Below are 17,244 nucleotides of genomic sequence, written 5' to 3'. Positions count from 1 at the left end.
ATGAACTGTTCTGCCTAAATTGTATTCAAATAGTTTTTTGTTACCACATAATTTTTTTTATTCTCATCAAGGTAATATACATCCCACTGTACTAATGCACCAATCTGGTAATAGAAAGTGTGTATCTCTTATCTTTTTTATATATAGGGGAAAAAATTAATAATGAAAATAAGATAATTTCTTATGTCTCTTTTATTTTGGAAAAAAGTTACAAATAAAAAAGATAAAAATAGGTAAGTTATATATAGTATTTTCTTTTTATCATTAAGTTATATATAGTACTACTTATTTGATGTTGAAATTATGTAACTACATATTTTATATATCGTCGTCCAACAAAAAGTAATGAGTAATATTTTTTTTTTCTTCTTTTATTGTAGTGCCATTTCCTTTCCTTTCTTTGCACATATTATTCTTCAACTTCTTTTCTGCGCAACCCAACAACTGTTGGCCATAGAACAATAAAAAAAAGTGACATTAGATAAAATAATATAAAGAATAAATGATAACAAAAAGTAGCAGCCTCTTTCCTCCTCCGCCTCCGTTAAACCCTATCTTATCCCCACAATGTACTTTACTTTTCCCTCAAAATCGAACTCAAATTAACATTGTGAATTTATACTGTTTCTAGGTTAATATATGTTGGTCTCCAATTTTCAGCTGTCTTTTTGGTAAGAGGAATATATTTCAGGGATACGACCGGTGTGGGATAACAGGTACGTGTGATTTTTTTCTCTCCTTTGTTATTTTGGTACTTTGATTGTCAGAAAGAGGAGTTTGCATTGTTTTTGGTTGCTGATCAGGTGTTCAATTGATCATGATGAGAATCAATTTTATCTTTTGTGTTTTTCTTTCTTTGTTAGATTTTCTTCATTGTTATTAGACGTAAATGCTATATATAAATGCAGCATTCAGAAATAGAAACTTATAAATTATATTAAATATTAGAATTAATGCTGAAAACTTACCTTAAAATGTATAGTAATACTACTTGTTAATTTGAGAAATATGATGCTTAATCTAGATGTACTTAATTCTTTTTTCATCTTTGAACGAACATTTTGATTTCTGATCAACAACTTTTCTAATGTATACATTTCTCCATAACATTAAAAACCAACTTCGTTTGGATAAACCAGCTTATTACACTCTCCATGCATGTCTTAAGCTTTCATATTCATTTTTTAAATAATTTCCAAAGTCTTGATATATGCCTGTGTTTTCATGAGCAAGCTACTGTGATTAACTACCTTTAGTGATCAAGATTTTTAGAATGTACGTTTCTGACGATCGATATTTTGGAAATCATGATAGGATGCGATTATCTTGATCTATATATATGAGTATTCAATGCTATCACCTCATCCTTATTTTCCCTATAGGCGCACGATAATAAAATGAATACATTTCATCTTGCAAGGACTGCAGATTGTAGAATGGTTTTGTGTGCTAACATCAGTATCGTTTTAACTTCAAATTAAAATTTTACTTCTCTTCTAAAAATTCTAAAAGCAGAGAGATACTTTTAGCTTGAACATCTTCCATATCAGGTGACAAGTTTATAACTCATTGCTGTTGACAAGTACAATGCATAAGTGAAGCTTGTGATCTATTCGTTTTTCTTGATACAAATAATTTCATATAATGCTGCTTCTGGTAAAATATTTACACAGATCGGTCGACTACTTTTAATTGGTTCTCAAAGTAGAGATGCCCTATACTCAATAATGATTTGATCTGCATTATTGTTAAATACATTTATTAATATATACTTGAATAATATATATAATGTGATGTTCTTTGGCAGCTGTCGCCCATAGTTTTATTTCAGAACCTTATTTTGAAAACTTAGTTTCAAACAATATATTCTTTTGCTTACAAAAACAAAAAAAAAAAGTTAGAACACTTATTTAGTTTGTGAAAACACTTTTTTTTTCATTTTTTTTTCAGAAAAATGATAAAAATGTTATGTTGTTTTGACTCTTGTTTTTCGTTAGGAAAGATTTATACAGGAGATAATGAAATCAAGATTTTGTTAATTATGGACACTCAAGCTTCACTTTGTTAATTGTGCACACTTCATATGTTTTCGTATGAAGTTTGGACTTTTGTTATTTTATGTTCATGGGAATGTAATGACGGAAATATTGTTAGTGGTAGATAATTTCTTACTTTGTAGGGCATCTAGGGTAGGCAAAGTTAAAAGTTTTATCTGAGATTGTAAATCACTGTGTATCATTTTGGAAAAAGATTGTTTCTTCAAGCAGTGAAGTCTTCCTAGGTTATACTTAATTCATTCAAATAAATTTAAGCACATTTCTTTTTATTATATACTTATGATCTTGCTCATATATTCAAATCTTTTCTGGTTGCTGTGGTTGTAAGATCCTCATATATATGCTTTGATTGATCATAAATGGGGTGTAAAGAAAGGGGACAAACCATATATATATATAGTGAAACTGATGATATAGATTCATATTGTCCAATAAACTTTTTTCAACTGAGATTCATGCAATTTGTCTTTGAGTGTTTTGTGCTATTTATCTTTTCTGATAAATTAAAACTCTTTAATTTGACACTATTATAAATTCTCTTCCTTCTCATTTTTCTCGTCTCTTTCTTTCTTGTCCATTACATCATTTATTAGACCTATTATTTTTTCTTTCTATTTTTCTTTTTTCTTCCTCTTCCTCTATTCCCTCCAACTCAAAGAGGGAATTAATTTAGATATTTCCCCATAATATGTTGTAATAAATAATGAAATAAACTTTCCCTTTTTAGCATATCAGTGAATTTTTTGGAAGATACTGGTTAAAATAAAGAGTGTGAAAATGGAATGTGAAGCAACACCTAGAATGAATCTCTCTACAGGATAAAAGAAAATACTTGATGCAGCCCCTAAATTGCATGTATTGGAAACACATCAACGCGCAAACTAGAAGAAAGAATTCAGATTCGTCTATAGAGAGGAGTGTCAACAATTTGATACACTTTTAAAGGTAGCAAAGTTCATACTCTCTACTCTCCAGTTCTGGTTTGACAGCCACATGACTCTCACTACGGTAAGAAAACAACGAATTGAATTCATTGACAACGTTTTCTTTCTTAGTGGATCAAATATTATTAAGAGAATTTCTAAATTAGTGGAGATATCACAGAAGAAAATTGTGCAAGACTGATTAAATAGAGACCACAATACCTACACCCTATCTAGCTGGCTGGAAATTGATGTTGTAAAAAAGCCATAAACAACAATTAATGAAAAAAGAAACAAAAAAAATATTAATAGTGAGAATACAGCTTTAGCTGAAGTAGCTAGGTCTTGCACTTTGATCAGATATGCTTAGAAGTTGCTCAAGATAGTCAGCTCCCAAGTCCTCGAACACCAACACACTTGGTGTTGGATCCTCTGATGATGATGTCTCTTTCGCTTTACACTTTCTACCCTTTAATGACAACTTTCTTTGGATACAGTGCCTCTCCTTGAGTGCAAGTGCAGGAGAAGAACCATTGCTGCAGCTATATTGAATCTCTTGCAAAGACTCTTTCACCGTCTTCACCGGAAAATTGAGCACAGCATTATCACCTCTCATGGTAAATGCAGCTTGGTCATAAGCTAATGCAGCAGCCTCAGCACTGTCAAAGGTTCCAAGCCAAACCCTCGCACCGTTCCTCGTTGTGTCTCTGATCTCTGCTGCGAATTTTCCCCAAGGCCTTTTCCTCACACCAATGTAAGACCTTTCCTTATTATTCTGCAGTTCAGATTTCACCACCAATTTCTTTGCCTCGTTATGGTTTCCTTCTGTTGGTGTTGTGGAGAAGTCAACCATATCAAAGGAAAGAGAATCTTGGATAGGGTCAAGAACAGCATTATTGCTTGACATTGAATCGAACAAAATTTCTGAAGGCTCCTGCTGCAACATGTTCCAATCTGAAGCTGGGTTCTGGAAGAAAGGGGGAGTCATGTGACCAGGGTTGTAGGCAACTATGCTGTGTTGATCTGTTCACTTGCTTCATCTTACCCCTACTGACTGATATAAATACATTTATTAGCCTGCCACCACAGATTCTTGATCAACTATTAATTTATTTGCTTTGTTTAATTAATAGTGTAATGTAGAGATCATTGTAATAATTTATGGGTTCTGACAGAAAGAGGAAGTCAGTCATATTAGGCAACTGTTTGTGTCGCTTGACTCGCTTCTTCATCATCATCTTCTCGATCATCTTGGTTTTAATTTAGATACTGGTATGCTTTGGAAACATAATTGAAGGGTTTTGATTATGATATTTAGAAAATTTCTCATGCATTCCTTCTTTCACTAAGTATTAAGTTAGTCAAATGAAATTAGACACAAAGTGTTAAGATATTAAGTTCTAGAAAGAAAAAAATGGTTAGAGAAAGAGTATATATACTAGAAGTGGAAAATTAGATTTTCTACAAAAATTAATTATAACTAGAGTTAATAAATATATTTCACACCTATAATAATTATATTAATGATAAAGAGAATATTTCTATTTCATATTCACATTTTATTGGACAATAATCACTCTTTAAACTTTTAAATTTTTCTTCTAGTAACTTTCTATTATTTCTATTTTGTTAATTTTTTTAATGTCACTTTTTTATTTATTATTTAAAAAAAATTAGAAAGACACTCATCTTGTCTATTAATAATAAAAAAAATTATATTTTTCTCCTTTTCTTTCTCGAAAGTTTTCTTTTCTTCACATGTAATAATCAAAAATGCATATTAAACATTTACAACAATTTTCACACCTATAATATATATACTGATGATAACGAGAATACTTTTATTTAGTATTCACATTTTTACTTTTAAATAACTCCTTAAATTTTCTTTTTTTTTCTGCCCTACAATAATTTTCTGCTATTTCTATTTTGTTAATTTTTTTATTCTGTCACTTTTTTATTTATTATTTGAAAATTTTGGAGAGACACTCCCCTTACATATTAGTAATAAAAAAAATATTTTACATTTTTTCTCTTTCTCTTTTTAAAAAGTTTTCTTTTCTTCATATTAATAATAAAAAATACATATCAAAACAGTTTACAACAATTTAGGTGTTTTATTTAATCAATTAGACCCACGGTTGTTTCTTGATAGTGGATATGACTAAACTCATTCAACTATTGGGGTACAAACTCTTAAATATCTGCAATTCTTTTAATTTATTTGCCTCAAGGCCCCACAAGACATTATATATTATTCAAATACTGTTAATTTTGGTCATTTGATCTTTAGGTCTTATTAATAAATTATTGAAAACGTCTAAGGTGAAATATATGATAGATTGACGGATCTTATTATATGAATTTAACCAATAATAAATTCTGTTGAATAGAAGAAATTATCCACTTGATTTTTTTCTTTTGTGTCACATTATCAATAATTTTGTGTACATGATGTGTTTTATTTTTAAGCGGCCAAAATGAAGGCATACTAGATTGTTTGGAGGACTTGGACGTAACAAAAATTAAGTATTTGAATTACACTTTGTAAATTTTTCTCTGTAAGTGCTTAAATTTTAAGTTCAGAAGGTTTCTGTGTTTTGGATTGAGGCACGATCCTTTTCCCCTGAATTTACTAAATGCAAAAAAAAAAATTAGATTACACTAATAAAGTGGTGATCATGGTTATCAAACTCTCAAGTTAATTCACTAACTCTTATGAGTTTACGAATTCATTTATCCTCTGCGAATTGATTCTTGATGAGTAAACTCTTTTTTTAGTAGATAAACTCGGTAGACTCTCGAGTTTACCATCAAGTCAACGAGTTAGCTAGTTAAAAAAATTAGACCAAAATATAAGTCATTTTTTATTATTTTCTGCTTATTTAACATTCAACATACCTTCATTTAGCATGTTATTCTCAAATACAAAATTTTCACTTTTAATAATATCAAACCCTTGTTCTCTAATAACTTCAAACTCTCGATAAGAATGATCTACCACTGTTATAACTTCTACAAGTTATTGTCTAATGATAATGTATTATTACTAGATTTAGTTATTTAAATATTCTGAACTTTATGATTTACTGGTTTGTTTTATTATATTGTTGAAATATTTAATTAGTATATTATTTATAGATATTTTGTTATTATTTTTTATATGAAGTAAACTCTTACGAGTCTATGAGTTGAATCTACGAGTCGAATTTATGAAACTCTTACGAATCTATTTAAACTCTCGAGTTTGATGACCGTATAATATATTACACTTTATTTAATTCATGCAATTAAACCTCTTAGTAGTAGTGGACAATATTTATGAACGAACCTTTCGAGAGAACACTTTTTTTATATCTTTTAACATCACCAATATTTTTTTTTAATAAAGCAAGCAACGATTAATTTTAAATATTTGATTATTGACTTTAGGATCTTAAAAAATTAATAAAATAAAATTTTAAATGTCTACTATGAATTTTTAAATTTGATTCAAAATTAATTCCAAAAAAAAGATTGAAAATTATTACTTTATCTTTTAAAATTTTAAAGTAATAATAGAGGTCTAAAATTTCAATAGATGATACCAATAATCACAATAGCAGAAACAAATATTCTTAAGAGAACTTAAACCCTAATCTTCTTTTTCGATTTTTTTTATAATTAATTAACCCATAACCCTAGCTAATAATTTCCCCTTATTATCAGAGCCAACTAGACATGTTATAAAACCTGATACAGAAGCCAATTAAATCCCAGAAATTTTTATAGATGAATTAAAAAAAAAAAAAAGACGCACCCATGCCAAAAACATCTGTCACCATTACCACCGCATTCAACAGAGACTTAACCAAAACCAATGATTTATGTACGCTGTCGAAAATACTTTTAAAATCTATTTCTGGCAATACTATATACGCATTAAAGCTTGAATATACGGCAGTATGTTTTGACCGAAAAAGGAATTTAGATTCAAACGACGTACCATGTGCAGAAACCTGTGTATGTGTGTTCTTAGATGGCGTACGTGCTCAATTATGTTAATCACTAGAAGACAAAAATCTCTGTCCATTTGTATGCGATGAACAATTAATACGTACAACTGTGAACTATATTATATATCTTGTTTTTGTTGGAATAGTTTCCCTTGGATATAAAGGGATTAATTGTTCATTAAGTTTTTCATTAGTATAAAAATATTTCATATATCAAATTAATCATTTTTTAATTATTTTTAATAAATATTGCATACTACTAATAATGATGGGCACAAGTGATAATAATTTTGTGTAATTTTGTGTCCCTCCACTAAAGTGATAATAACTTGTATTCTATAACTAAATGATCTAGTGTTTCAATCTTGAATGATTACTTGGGTATGAAATAAATCGTGTTAAAAAGAAGATATATATCTTGTATGTGCTTAGTGTCATCGAGTAAGATTATAAATGATAAATATTAAGAGACTATGTCTAATTCAATTGATTAAATAAAATAGTGAAATATAATAAATTTATGATCACGTATGTGATTCCTATAGATAATAAAAAAAATATTATAAATGATGTTTTCGGTGTCAATTTTATAATGTTTTCAGACTATATCTGTTGTTAAAAGAGTTATACAAACCTTTTAAATTAAGGGTTTCTTTAATAATAAGAAATGGTATCTTAAAACACTAACAAAAACAATGATACTGAAAAATGTTAATTATATTTTTTTAACTATATATTATAAACTTAAGCTACAAATAAAAAAGCTAATCAATGCTAATTTAACAGCGCTTATTAAAAAATTTAAAATATTTTTATTAATAGTATTGTTCATGTATATTTAACTTAATTTTTAATATATTTTTGTATTTACTAATTATTTAATCAGCTATCTAAAAATACTAGCGAGACTGGAAAAAAAATATAGATCTGGAAAAGAAATATAGATAATAATTTTTTTTTTCAATTAAAGCCAATGTTTTCATAAATTTTACAACTCAACAACACCATATGTGGTTTACTCCATAAATAGCGGCCTCGCTTGACCAGCATTAGGGCTTCCTTAATTTCGTATAAAGCATTTTATTTTATTAAGCGCAGCTGCTTGAGCATTTTGAATGCGTCATTATACTATTGTTTGACGATTGCAGATAACGAGATTTGTGATTACGAAAAATGCGGATACTTAATTTTAAAAGTTAGTAATCAATTAGAATAAAATATCATATTTGACAGGTCATAATTTAGTTTGTAAAAAAAGAAAAAAATTAATTACTCATTTAAGCCCTATAATTTCCAAATTTATTTAATTTAGTCCCTACCGTTAAAATTCTATCTGCACCACAAAACTCCCTCTGCATCTTGAATTCATCCCCCTCTCGGTCAGTGTCGTCCATTGTTGGGAATTAAAACTCATTGCGATTTGTTGCAACCAAGCGTTGGCCCATGTCGTCCATTGTTGCAACGAACTGAAAATCAGATGTGTTCTTCTTCAACAGGGGATAAAGGCAGGAAAGTTAATTAAGGTGTGAGGTGCAGTGCCATGCGAGGTGCCGTGCGAAGTTGCAGCAAATTACAATGAGTTTTCAGTTCATTGCAACAATGGACGACATGAGTCAACGCTTGTTGCAGCAAATCGCAATGAGTTTTAATTCCCAACAATGAACGACAGTGGTCGAGAGAGAGATGAATTCAAAATGTAGAGGGAGTTTTGCGATGCGGTGCAGAGAGAGTTTTGTCAATATCCGTTAACAGTGTTAAACAATTTTAATGGTAAGAACCTATTGGGAATTAAAAAATATAGTAAAGAAGACTAAAAAAACCACTTATTAATTATAGGGATTAAATTTGATAAATTTGGAAACTAAATGGATAATTAAACTAAAAGAAAAATGATAACAAATGTCTTTACAAGACACTAGCTAGTTAAAAAATCAAAAGGAAAAAGTTTTCATTAGAAAGTATACTCCCTCTTTTTTTTTTATTTGTTGAATATGTACAAGATTTTTGTTTATACTTATTTATTATTTTCAAAGTTTAAGATAATATTTTAATTATTCTTTTATTAAGTATACCTTTACTTTCTACCTAATTTTAATCAATTTACTTATATGCATTTATGGTGAAATAGAAATATCAATTTACTTATATGCATTTATGGTGAAATAGAAATAAAAAGTGGAGGATTTGAAAACTTAATAATTACCTATTTTATTAGAATAAAAAAAATATTGTTTTTTTGTTTCTACTTAGAAACCTTAAAAGACAATAAAAAGGAACGGATCAAGTAATAGAATAACAATAATATACTCTTTTGTATACAACTCTAATAATAAAAACATTTTATCTATTGATTCTTTAACTATTTTCCTAAGGGCATTCATCAGCAAAACTTAAATTTAAATTTTTACATGTGTATTGAAGGAAGTGTAAATATAAATTCTTGACTTTTTTTTATAAATTCAGAGAATATTTTTACTAAGGGTGATGGGTTTGGAAGGGTTGTGTTTTTAAGTGATTTAAAATTTTAATAGAATCATTTATTTGAGCATATAAATCCTCGCAATTAACACTTAACAACATATGAGATTAGATCAAGTCGATCAACATAATCTATGAACATGATATATGAATCTTAATGTTATATAATTAAATCATAAAATAAAAGAAATATACAATAAAAATTAATGTATATTTTGTAATATATTTTTAAAAATAATATTAACATAAATATAATATCATGTTATAAAAAAATTATTTATTATAAATTAAGAAATTGTATTATGAATATATACTTATTTTAAAAGTTATACATAATTTTAAAATAATATATAACATTGAAACAGGATTGGAATGGCTCAAAATATAACTCGAACCCGTAAAAACTAACTAGGACCTAGATCTTGTTGGTACTTAATTAAGAAAAATGCATATATATAAATAGTTATTTGAGTTGTGTTATTTGAAGGCTCCCTCAACATCTTTTCTTCTTGATGTGGATAAATAATTTTATTTTCTCTCTCTTCGTGGTATTGAGATAATTTTTACAAATGTAGCCTATTCTTAAAAAGTGGCATGTGCTAAATAATATCTCCTGTCATATGTGATTTCATTTCGTATATTGTATCTCAAAAGTTTATCCTTAAAAACAAAATATTAAATTGGTTAAGGACATTTATGTCATTGTCTGAACTAAAAACATCAAAGAATACATATTAAATCCATAAGTCAATTTATGAAGCCATTGCTTCTAGAACAATATTTGGTTTGTCATGATTATCTCTATAAAATTGACTTCTATAAAATTGACTCCTCTATGTTAAGGATGCTTTATTATTCATTCTCAATGCATATAGTCAATGATACCTAAAATAATGGGAAACTCATGTGCATCAGTGCATCCCCTAATTTTGTTAATTTTGTAGACACTCAATGTCATTATTGTTGGACTTTCTAAAATACTTATTCTCAAATACTTTGATCACTCATTTGATATATTTGCCTAAAAACATTTCACTATAGTGCTTTCGCCAATGTGAAAATACTCATTATATATATTGCTCTTTATCATCTCATATATCTTCCACTGTACTAGCACATATTGATAGGCTTCATCAAGAAGACGACAAATTGCGGGACCTGGACTTCAGGCATGAGGAACGGGGCAACGGGCAGCAGTAAAAACATGTAATGTAAGTACTACGTTTAACAAGCAAGAATATTTAACTTTTGTTTTGTTTCATCGGAAGATATTTACTATAGGAATAAAGGTGTAGGATTTAGAGATGCTCAGTGGTACCAACCAAGACGGATATGTAACGCGGTGGAGACGTGTGGCGGGATACAACAACAACACGACAGAGAAAGAAGAAATTGGTGGTGGTGTTGGGACTGAGTAAAATTTTTTAAGGGTAAATATTTTATGTCATGTTCAAAAATTAACTAATTCGATTTGTCATGAAAAATATTATTTTCAATTGATGATTCAAAGATGACGATATTATGATTGAATCGAAAGTAATTTTGTGTAAGTTGATATTATAATTAAGTATTGATATTAGAATCAAGTACATATATATTATTCAGTAAGATTTGTAAGTCATTCGATTACATAAATGAATGAGGATTTAATTACCAATTCAAAAGAAAGTTACTAGAAGTGTAATGTTCATTTTAATTGAACAATTGAAAAGAAGTTTGATGGAGGTGTAACATTCATTTTGATGGACAATCAAAATGTGAACGTTGATAAAGAAAAAGAAACGTACAGGAAGTGTACTACTCATTTTGATGAACAATCAAAATATAAAAGTTGATAAAGAGATTTACTTGATCAAACATTGAAAAAGTTTTCAAGTATTTGGTGAATTCAATTGGTAAAAAGAGCTTTGAAGACAAATCATTCGAAGACACAAACAAAAATTTATTGAAGACACATCGTTTTCGATCATGCATATGAAGACAATTATTAGTAGTTTTTTTATTAAAAAACAAAAAAAATAGTTATCAATGGTTTTTCTGGACGGACGGAATAAAGACAATTATCAATATTTTAGATAGTCTATTTAAATAAGTTGCACAAGTGTATAAATCTTGTAATTCGATCATTGAATCAAGAAACTATAAATATGCATGCCATTAGCCATTTTTCTCTGGGAAGAACATTTACACAAGTTCTATTTATACCATCATGCCGCACAGGAAAAAGCTACCCGTTCTAGGAACATGTATGTTCAAACTCATATTTTAATACAATTTATCTTTTTTGTCATTCAATTTCTTTTGATCAATTTAATTTATTGCATTCTCTTCTCTTACATTTGTTCTCCAAACTCTTACTCTTTTATTTTTATTTTCATTTCATATTGCATTTTGATTACAAGAACAATTATACTTTTAATTTTACATAATTTTTTTAATTGTGAACGTAACGAACAATTTCTATTTCGATTTCATCAATGATATATCTTTATTTATGAAGATATTTGTTTCACATAGTTTTTTTATTATGAACATAATCAAAGAATTTATGTTTCAATTTCTTTAGCTATATATCTTTATTTCTTAAGATATTTGTTTTTCACCTAGTTTTTTGATTGTGAATATAATCGAATGATTTTCTATTTCGATTTCATAAACAATTATATCTTTACTTATGAAGATATTTTAACTTTGCATAACATTATGAATGCATTGTTATTTGTTCAAATAATTTTTTAAATTAATCTCATTCTTCTCCTAGTTGAAAATTAAAACACTGTTAGTTTAAATAAAAACAACTCATAATTATGATTTTGTCTCACTAAATAAAATAAGTTGTTTGTGGAAATCAAGAATGGAAGATCAACATATTTATTTTTTATTATTCAAATGAATTTCCACCATAAACAAGTAGTCACTAATTAATTACATGAACTCCAATGCAAATCGATTTCAATATATTAACAAGAGGTGAGTGAAAAGTGAAGATAAGGAACATACATGGTAGACCAAGTCATCTTAAGATTGGTTAGCTTGGTGGTTAAAAAAAAGGAAGAGAAGAAAAGATCATAGATTCGAATTCTTATACTAAGAAATTAACATTAAAAAAAATAGAGGAACTTTTAGTGGGAGAAGTCGTTAATGGTTACTGTAATTTCTGAGCCACGTGGCAAGATAGTTACAGTCACACAAAATGCTTGATGAGGTCGAAGTCATTCAACTAGCTTAGAGAGGATCGCACAACGAAGGTGTTCATAATGTATATCGGTAATACGTCAAAGTTGGTCGGTCTTCCTAAGCTAAGTAGAATATGTCATGAGTAGGAAAAGATGTCGCAATGTACAACGAATGATGTCGGGTATACCCTCCAAGGCCAGTTTGTAAGGCGATGGAACGACAAGCTTATAGTTCGGAGGCCAATTTAAAATAGTTACCCCTAAGTCAATATAATTTCATAAACAAAACGACACTTGGTTTAAAGCTTGAAAATGTTGGAAAGTTTCAGGGAAATAAACACCGTGTACGTTTACATCAATCGATGAATGAGTTGACATCTTATCGCCTTTTGATCTGGTTCTTGTGGGATATGTGACATGTCATGAATGGTGAGCTTTTTACCTACCTCTGACGTTTAAACATGGCTTGAAACATTTGCAATAAATTTGAATTTAAAATCCTATCTAGTGACGTTAGATGATATCATCTTCATACATCCTTCCTCGACCGAGAGTCTGTGCAATTTTTGATGATCTCCTTGTCTCCTCGGTCATGTTTTCATGCCATTTACTTTCTCCATTTTTACTGCTATTTGATTTTGTTAGTGGTTTACTGAAAAACTACGACCATGAGATGTGGTTTCTGGCGCAATGGCTAAGGATAACGTAGTGTTATTGCAAAAGGCATTGAACCGATGCATATGCGCAGAAATTCGACTAAATTGATAGATTAAATATCTTTTTCACCCAACGTACATAGGGCTCCAAATGCAATAGGTGCGCCCTCACTCGACCAGAATTAACCCTCTGTTTGATAGAGGTGAAACAACAAAGAAGATAGGGGAAGAGAAGAAAAGGGCACTAAAAATCATGAATTTCCCTGTTTTGTTAAAGTTTAAATAAGCAAGAATTTTTTTAATTTGGAATTGAGCCCAGTCAAGAAGCTTTCCTCGATAGAATGCGTGAAATGAGAAGAATTTTACACTATTCATGTAAGGATACAAAAATAACCTCATATCGACGTGATACATCATTTGTACGTTCAGTTATCTACTGTGCATCTCCTCCATTTGGTGTGGTGCTTCTTGTGGTTGTTGCCTACCCTTGGTTCATTATTTTCCCTCATACAAATCAAAGGGTAAAAATGGCCAAATCGTGTAGTTCTCCATATGTTCTAGCTTTTGAAAAATCACCAAGTTTAAAACAAAAAACAAATAAAAAGAAATTAAATACATACTGACCAAAGGATTAAAAAAATCATATTAATTTTTTCTTTTTCTTTTTTTATTTACTCAACAACTTTTATTTAACCAAACAATCTATACTTCCATCCTATTTCTATTCTTTTATTTTCTCGCCTACCTATTTCTTTATCCTCTATGTCTTCTCCCCTATCAAACAAAGCCTAAGGGAAATGCCCCTCAAGTAGAGCCAAGGTGACTAATAAGGTTGCGATTTTGGCAACCTTGGGAAAAGTTGCTTTAGAGGAACTGTGTTGGAGGACATCATATCCCCTAGACTAAGGTGAATCAAGCAGGTCAAAGATTAAGATCTCGATATTTGACAAACAAATGAGGAGCTTTCAAGTAGGGCTTATGGCCACAGAGGGTGGAGATGCAAGTTGAGTGGTTGGTCTGACTTAGAGTTAGAGGTGGCCAAGGCCACATTGATGTACCCCAAGTATTTTGACCTTTGTCTTCCAGTTATGACAATGAATCCTTCGGTTTTTTGACAAGGACGACATCAGAAAAGGAGTTGGGAAAATTCATGTTTCTCTGAAAAGCTACATACATCGTGCCCTAAGCCATTCAAATGACTTGGACAGAAATAGAAATCCTTGGGACAAGGTGGTCTACGACAAAGTTGTGCTCATCAGGCTACTCACCGACGTCCCATTAACCAGAACATGTTAGGATAGTGTTTGGCTGGTAGAAGTCTCGGGCAGAGGATGTGCTCCCAAAGACTGACCTAGTATAAATCCAATTGATTCTTAATTAATTTATGAGATTGTTGGTTGCATTCCTGGTTCAAAGGCAAAGATGGAAATTTTTCTTTTTAATTTGTTATACTTTTGAGTGTCATTTCTCCCTTAATTGGTTGGATTCTAACATAGAGTTTTTCAGCAAATAAAATAGATTGTGACCATCATATCACTCACACTCACACTCATCATCCAATATGTATGTGTTTAAGGGTTGTGCTGAGTAGTTTTTTGTTTAACAAGCTTCTAGATGTACATGGATATTTCGTTGACCATTTTTCCTCATCCTAATGGTTTTGCGCATAATATAGTCAACCCAAATGTGGTACTTTTGTTATACTTTATTTGATAATTGCAAGATATTGACAATGTGATTGTGAGAATTGAATTGGATTGTATTTGTTTAGATAACTTCCCCTAGCCTCAAGTCTAACTAGGTTGGTTGCTTTGTTGTCTCAATTATGATTTGTGCATCGATATTGTGTACCATGTTAGTCGAAAAAACTCTTTTTTTCATTCTTTTTAGCGAAAAAACTCTTTTTTTCATTCTTTTTAGCGGGCAATATTGCGCTTTGATATCATGTTATAATTTTTGCACAAACCCAATAAGGAAAGAGTGTGGACTGGGCTGGATCTATATCAAGCATCAAAAGTGTATTCTTCAAAAAGTTGAAATCAATTGAATTCAACTATTCAATGTATATATACATTTTTACTTGTCTTTATTTGTCCAATGTGAGACAACAAAAAATAATGCTTACAAGTGATATATTTACTAGTGACTGCCCGATGGGAAAGAAGAGGAGAAGCGAGACTTGATATGTAAAACAAAGAAATGTACCAAACCTTTGGTAATATAATTTGTTCCCTATTGAGGTGGTTCCTTAATCATTTTTGTGGTGTGTTAAGGAAATATAATGTGAGTTGAGTGGTTAAAAGAGAAAAAAGATTATGAATTTAATTTTTTCTATTAACAAAAACTAATAATACTAACAATTAATATTTGTCAATAAAAAAATTGTAGTATGTTATTCTCATACAACATGTAGATATAAAATTATTATTGAATATTCATCAGGCATCGATGTTGTAATTAAGAGGAAAATGGCACAAGGCTTATTACAAAGAAATAACAGCATACAAGTGCTTTCTCAGGAACATATTAGTGGTGTAAATTAAAGAACCAAAGGCAAACAAGAAAAATAAATTCACTTTCTTCTAAGCTCTTGTTGATTTACTTTAATAAATTTCACAATAAAATTTATCAATAAAATATATTTTTTAAAAACTTATTTCAGCAAGCTTAATAGTCAAGCCTCTGATAATAGCTCTCATGTAATAAGCTTATAGCTAGAACAAATATTTCATAAATTTACTCATCCAAATAAACCCTTATTCAAGGTAGATTATAAGCTTACACTTTGATCCGATATGCTTAGAAGTTGCTCTAGATATTCAACTCCCAAGTCCTCTAACACAACCACACTTGGTGTTGGTGCCTCTGATTCCTGTTTATTCTCTCTACACTTTCTAGCTTTTGATGACAATTTTCGTCTGATGTAGTGCCTCTCCTTGATAGCAAGAGCTGGTGAACACCCTTTGCTGCAACCATATTGAATCTCTAGCAAAGACTCTTTGACCCTTTTGACCGGAAAATTGAGCACAGCATCGTGGCCTCTCATGGAAAATGCAGCTTGATCATAAGCCAATGCAGCAGCCTCTGCACTCTCAAAGGTTCCAAGCCAAACCCTAGTGCCATTCCTCGTTGTGTCTCTGATCTCTGCTGCAAATTTTCCCCAAGGCCTTTTCCTCACACCTATGTATGACCTTTCCTTATTCTGCACTTCAGACTTCACCACCAATTGCTTTGTCTTGTTGTGATTTCCTTCTGTTGGTGGCGTGGAGAAGTCAACCATGTCGAAGGAAAGTAAATCGTGGACGGTGTCTCGAACAGGATTGCTTGAGAATGAATCGAACAAAATTTCTGAAGGCTCCTGCAACATGTTCCAATCTGGATTCTGATGAAACAAAGGGGAATTAGTAGGCATATTAGGCAGCTGTTTTCTGTCTTGCTTCTTCCCCCTCTCGGCTATAATTTAAAGCCCAGTATCTAATTCCGGTATTAATTAATTTGGGTTATTTAATGTAGGAATCTTAATGCTAATTTTTTAGGAGCATCTGCAGGGATATTTATGAAAGATTTACCACTTGGGGTTTAAAATAATTAATAATTTATGTTGGATAGATGAAATCTAGGAGCAATTGTGTTTCAGTCGGGATTCAAATTTGATATTACTAATTAAATTAAAACAACCTCTAAGTTGATCTATGCGCTTAATGATAGATGAAGTTTATCCCGTTAAAAACACATCATACAAAGATTCTTTAAAAGTTCTTCACTTAATGAATTATAATTTTAGTATAAAAAAATTAAGCGTTGGAGTTTATAGACAAATTAATTTACTTCATAAGTACTCTAGCTGTACCCTAAAGATAAAATTAAAGAAGCAAAATTATTTATTAAATTCCAGAAACATCTGTAGATAAATTCAGGGAGGATGCATACCTGCCAAAAATATCTGTCATGAGTATTAT

General features: G+C 30.1%; 2 protein-coding genes across 2 annotated transcripts; both read right to left on the bottom strand.

Annotated features, from left to right (window-relative positions):
* Positions 1–244: 244 nt before the first annotated feature.
* Positions 245–4,296, bottom strand: LOC100811486 (ethylene-response factor C3). Its single transcript, XM_041008050.1, has one exon. It carries the CDS (start codon positions 3,966–3,968, stop codon positions 3,306–3,308), a length of 663 nt encoding a protein of 220 aa, XP_040863984.1. The 5' UTR covers positions 3,969–4,296; the 3' UTR covers positions 245–3,305.
* An 11,702-nt stretch (positions 4,297–15,998) lies between these two features.
* Positions 15,999–16,720, bottom strand: LOC100527364 (DNA-binding domain-containing protein). Its single transcript, NM_001248090.3, has one exon. It carries the CDS (start codon positions 16,695–16,697, stop codon positions 16,056–16,058), a length of 642 nt encoding a protein of 213 aa, NP_001235019.2. The 5' UTR covers positions 16,698–16,720; the 3' UTR covers positions 15,999–16,055.
* Positions 16,721–17,244: the final 524 nt, after the last annotated feature.

Source organism: Glycine max, chromosome 13 (genome assembly GCF_000004515.6).
Source record: "Glycine max cultivar Williams 82 chromosome 13, Glycine_max_v4.0, whole genome shotgun sequence".
NCBI classification, from domain to species: Eukaryota; Viridiplantae; Streptophyta; class Magnoliopsida; order Fabales; family Fabaceae; genus Glycine; species Glycine max.
This window is presented reverse-complemented; position numbering and strand designations above follow the sequence as displayed.